The sequence below is a fragment of the Limulus polyphemus genome, unplaced genomic scaffold (genome assembly GCF_000517525.1).
Source record: "Limulus polyphemus unplaced genomic scaffold, Limulus_polyphemus-2.1.2 Scaffold4139, whole genome shotgun sequence".
NCBI lineage: Eukaryota > Metazoa > Arthropoda > Merostomata > Xiphosura > Limulidae > Limulus > Limulus polyphemus.
Window position 1 is genome coordinate 15,866 of NW_013669749.1, and position 4,263 is coordinate 20,128.

The following is a 4,263-nucleotide window of genomic DNA, read 5'->3' on the forward strand; positions in this document are numbered from 1 at the left end:
AAAACTTAGTTTACATACGTTTGTAAATACCAACAACATCACTTTAATGACGGATAAAAGTGTTGGAATTAGAAAATGTGTTTTCAACGTCTCTAGTACATAGATTGGAAAAATGGCTATTTATAATTGTGTTGGAAATAAGATGTTATATATGCAATATAAGTGTAATAAGATACTGCCCAATTAAAACTTAGAAGTTACATTACAGTTGGTGAGGGACTCATTACAGATAGGTAGATAGATAATGGCATAGTTTTAGCCTAGAAGTCGTATATGTCTGATACACGTCTCATCATTGTCATCAAAGTAAAACTTGGAAATTTGTGAGAAATATCCAAGCATTAAATATTACCAACAACATATAGATGATTGAGGAAGAGTGGAGAAACATATTTCTATTGATTTATTCTCAAATGCAGAAATTGTTCGTGTATTAAAACACTATTTTTAATACAAAGAACTTGGTGTGTTTTGGCAGCCCTGGTTGCCTTCTTAAGAGATATTTACTTCGTATGTAACTATGCTTTTTTATTTTATAAAGACACCATTGCATACTAGGTAAATACCTCTGAAGGAATACATTTTTTATTAAAAAAATAGAGTTTGAATTTATGCTTTATAACGTTAATTAAATATTAGAAAGAACTATGTTTTCTTAATTCACACAGGTATTTTTCGGTTGTACAAAGTAAACTTTTTTTATTTTTCACAAAGTTTCACCAGATTTACCTGGCATCATCAGGTAGGACACAAAAACTGGTGTATCCCATCTGATGATGTCAGGTAAACCCGGTGAAACGTTGTGAATGAGATAAACAAAAGTTTTACTATGTACAACCGATAAAAAATTGTGTGAACTTTATAACGTCGTTTTTGTTCCTTATATAGATAGATTGGAGAACGAATGAGCCTAGATATTTAGTTATATACACATATATTCATTGTGTATTTATAAGTGTTTTGTTTTTAGGGGATTTTTCGTTCTCATTATTGATTATTTTTATAATTTAATATCAAATTATTCACTTTTTCCACAGATACAGAAATTCAGGTTAGTGTTTGTTTTTGTAAGGTTTCTTATACAGATTGGTACGTATTCCATCATATAGGTAGACATTACCTCAAAGGCCAGTAGACCAATGCTGAAACTGATCCTTCTAACGTTTAACTTTTAAATTCTGTCAATATGATTGGACGGTTTTATTTTGCTGCATTTGCCTTTAATAGATAATACTCGTAATAAATCACTTATAACACATCTTTGTTTTCCTGTTAAAACTATAAAAACGTAAATGAAAGTCATTAAAGTCTCTGCTACAGGTTTGTTTCCATATTTTACTATGTGAATCAGAGTAGAATGAAGAATGTGGTGCAGGAGTTACCATATCTTATGACGTTATTTTTAATAGTGAATTCCTTTGGACAGTTTCAGTTTGAGGACATTTTAACAAACTCGTCTCATCGATCTGATAAAGGCTGTCGCAAGACAGACGAAGTGAGCTATGTCATATTCTTCAAACTAATCCTTCCCCAGCAGACATTTTGTGAAGAGTTAAATTCGTAGCTGCCTTCAAATCATACAAAAGTAAATATAGAAAAACGTGATGACCGTCGCCTTAGAAAGATTACTTTTTACTTTCATTGCATATAAAACGCTTAATAAAGGTTGACAGTTTCAGTGTTGCCTACGTGTGACTGTACCAATGTTGATTCGTGCTGTTGTGTGTTGCCTACGTGTGACTGTATCAATCTAGATACATGCTGTTGCCTACGTGTGATTGTATCAATCTAGATACGTGCTGTTGCCTACGTGTGACTGTACCAATCTAGATACATGCTGTTGCCTACGTGTGACTGTATCAATCTAGATACGTGCTGTTGCCTACGTGTGATTGTATCAATGTAAATACGTTCTTTTATGTTTTGAGGCATTAAAAGGTCGACATAACTTAGAAATCTATGTTCACGAAATTGGTAAGAACACAAATAAAACACAAAATAACCAGTTAGTTTACATAAGATAATTAGTTAAACTAACTTAACTGATTCTGTTGAGCAGTATATTGGATCTAAACCAAAACAGATCTAATAATTTTGATTGATCTGACGTAAACCTACTTATTTAAAGACTGTGTAACCTAATAGTAATAGCTCAACCACAACAAAGCTGTGGGTGTATTATTATCCACAACACATTAAACAAAAGCTATATCATAACACTTGTTAAACATATAGGATCAAAATGGAGGCACCTTGAAATTAAAGCCTGACAACCCGCTGTTTTTTTTTTGTTTTTTTTTGGAATGTGGACCATTCAGTTTTCTGTATGTCTATATCCACTTTCAAACTCAATTAGAATATTATCAAAAATCCTCGGTAGTACAATAGTGTTAGTGCGAGTATTTTAAAGAAAGAACGTAGACTATTCTGAAATTTCTCACCAAATCACTTGTTAAAAACATAACTATATAAGAATATCGTTTTTATAAAATGTTTAAGAGCCCTCTGTATTTAAGACAAATTCGTAGCGATGTATTTTATAAACTCGGTAATGGAAGCAAACTAAGATAGTAATAGTGTCAACATAAATATTTTAAATAGTAAACATTAACATTGTACTTTGTAACAAATGAGCTACTAATGGTAAGTATTCTTTATTATCATCATTACCATATTAGAAAACCCACCTTTATTAAATTGATAACATTCAACATTTTTTAAAGCCAAGTTATTTATAACTACAGAGGACCATATGTAAGTTATAATTTTTGTAGTATTTAATTTCTATACATTCGTTATGTAATTGACTGTTGTATTGTAAAATAGATACTACATAGCTGTTTACGTAAACGACGCAGTTATCCTGGCGCGTGCGCAGTGCAAAAGGCTGTACGAGTCGAAGATGCTTGCCATAATCTTAGCAAGTGCAAAACACAATCACGTGTTATAACGTATTGAAATTAGGCTACGTGCGTGTACGTGCGTTTTCCCGCCAAAAGAAGTGTCCAATCGGTTAAGAACTACGTAGAAATGTGATTTTTTATTGGTGATTCACAACGTCAGAGGAAACAAGACACGCTCGAGGTGACTTCGTGTATTAAATATATGCAAGAGCTACGTGACCATAAAATATTTACAATCCAGAGCTAGTAAGATAGCTAACGCTGTACGTATACCCCCATATTTGGTTACTCTTACTGGTGATCTGAAAAGAAATTTTCAAAAAATGCAAACAGTCGAAGAAGCAGTTTTTACAGAATATGGTGGCTTTGCTGATCAAAACCTAAATGCATCATCACACAAACGAAAAAAATGCGTCCGACGCTGTTTATTTGGACGTCCAAATCACGATGAAACAAGTCGTTCTTTAAAATACGAACTTGAATGTATATATGCTAATGACAGTTTAAGATGGAATTTCGATTTTAGGGAGGAGAAACCATTGAGTGGATCATGGGTGTGGGCAGAAGTTGGGCAAAATGATCCGGAAATTCCTAACGTCTACGGTCGAATGGTTAATAGAGATGGTGTGGAAAACAACTCCCCACGTGCAACTGTTCCTCTACCTGCTGAAATAACCACAGAACCATCTAATGTAATAACAGATACATCCCATGCTGTGACTTTTACGAACCACTTGAATAGAGTAGGTGTAAGAAAGCAGCACTCAAAATCATGTCAAACATCGCTTTCTGGTAAGGTTATATTGGTTATAAGTTATAATATTCAAACTTAATAAGTTACCAGCGAGTTAATTATAAAAATAAACAGATGCCTTGAAACCCCACCCTTGAATTTAAAGTAATATTATCTCACTTTGACAAAGTCAGAGTAATATTAGAGACGTAATAAGATACTTCAGTTACATTGGCAACTTAAGCGTACAGTAAATAGAAAGGCATTGTAAAAAGTTTTTTTTCAACCTCTTCAAGTACATCTTAACTAAAAACCACAATACACACGTGAAATCAATAAAGTATTTCAATGAAATAACAAAAATATGGTACTGGATTTCATAATTACAATTGTTATATGTTCTCTGGTAAAAATGCTTTACTGTGCTTCAGAACAAATCCCCTTAACAAGGCTTACCCAATACACCTAAATTAAAACCTAAGAAATGACAAGTCGAGCATTTTTGTGGTGTACTCTAGTCTGTATTATTTTCAAGCACGATGTAATATATATATAAATATATATATATATATATATATATATATATATATATATATAGAGAGAGAGAGAGAGAGAGAGAGAGAGTAG

General features: G+C 32.6%; 1 protein-coding gene across 1 annotated transcript in view; it reads left to right on the plus strand.

Moving 5' to 3' along the window:
* The first annotated feature begins 3,083 nt into the window (after positions 1-3,083).
* Positions 3,084-4,263, plus strand: part of LOC106470651 (cyclin-dependent kinase inhibitor 1B-like) — a 40,251-nt gene continuing 39,071 nt past the window's right edge. Inside the window, exon 1 of the mRNA XM_022399284.1 lies at positions 3,084-3,695. Within this exon, the coding sequence (XP_022254992.1) occupies positions 3,227-3,695 (469 nt within the window). The 5' untranslated portion in view covers positions 3,084-3,226. The remainder of the gene's footprint in view (positions 3,696-4,263) is intronic.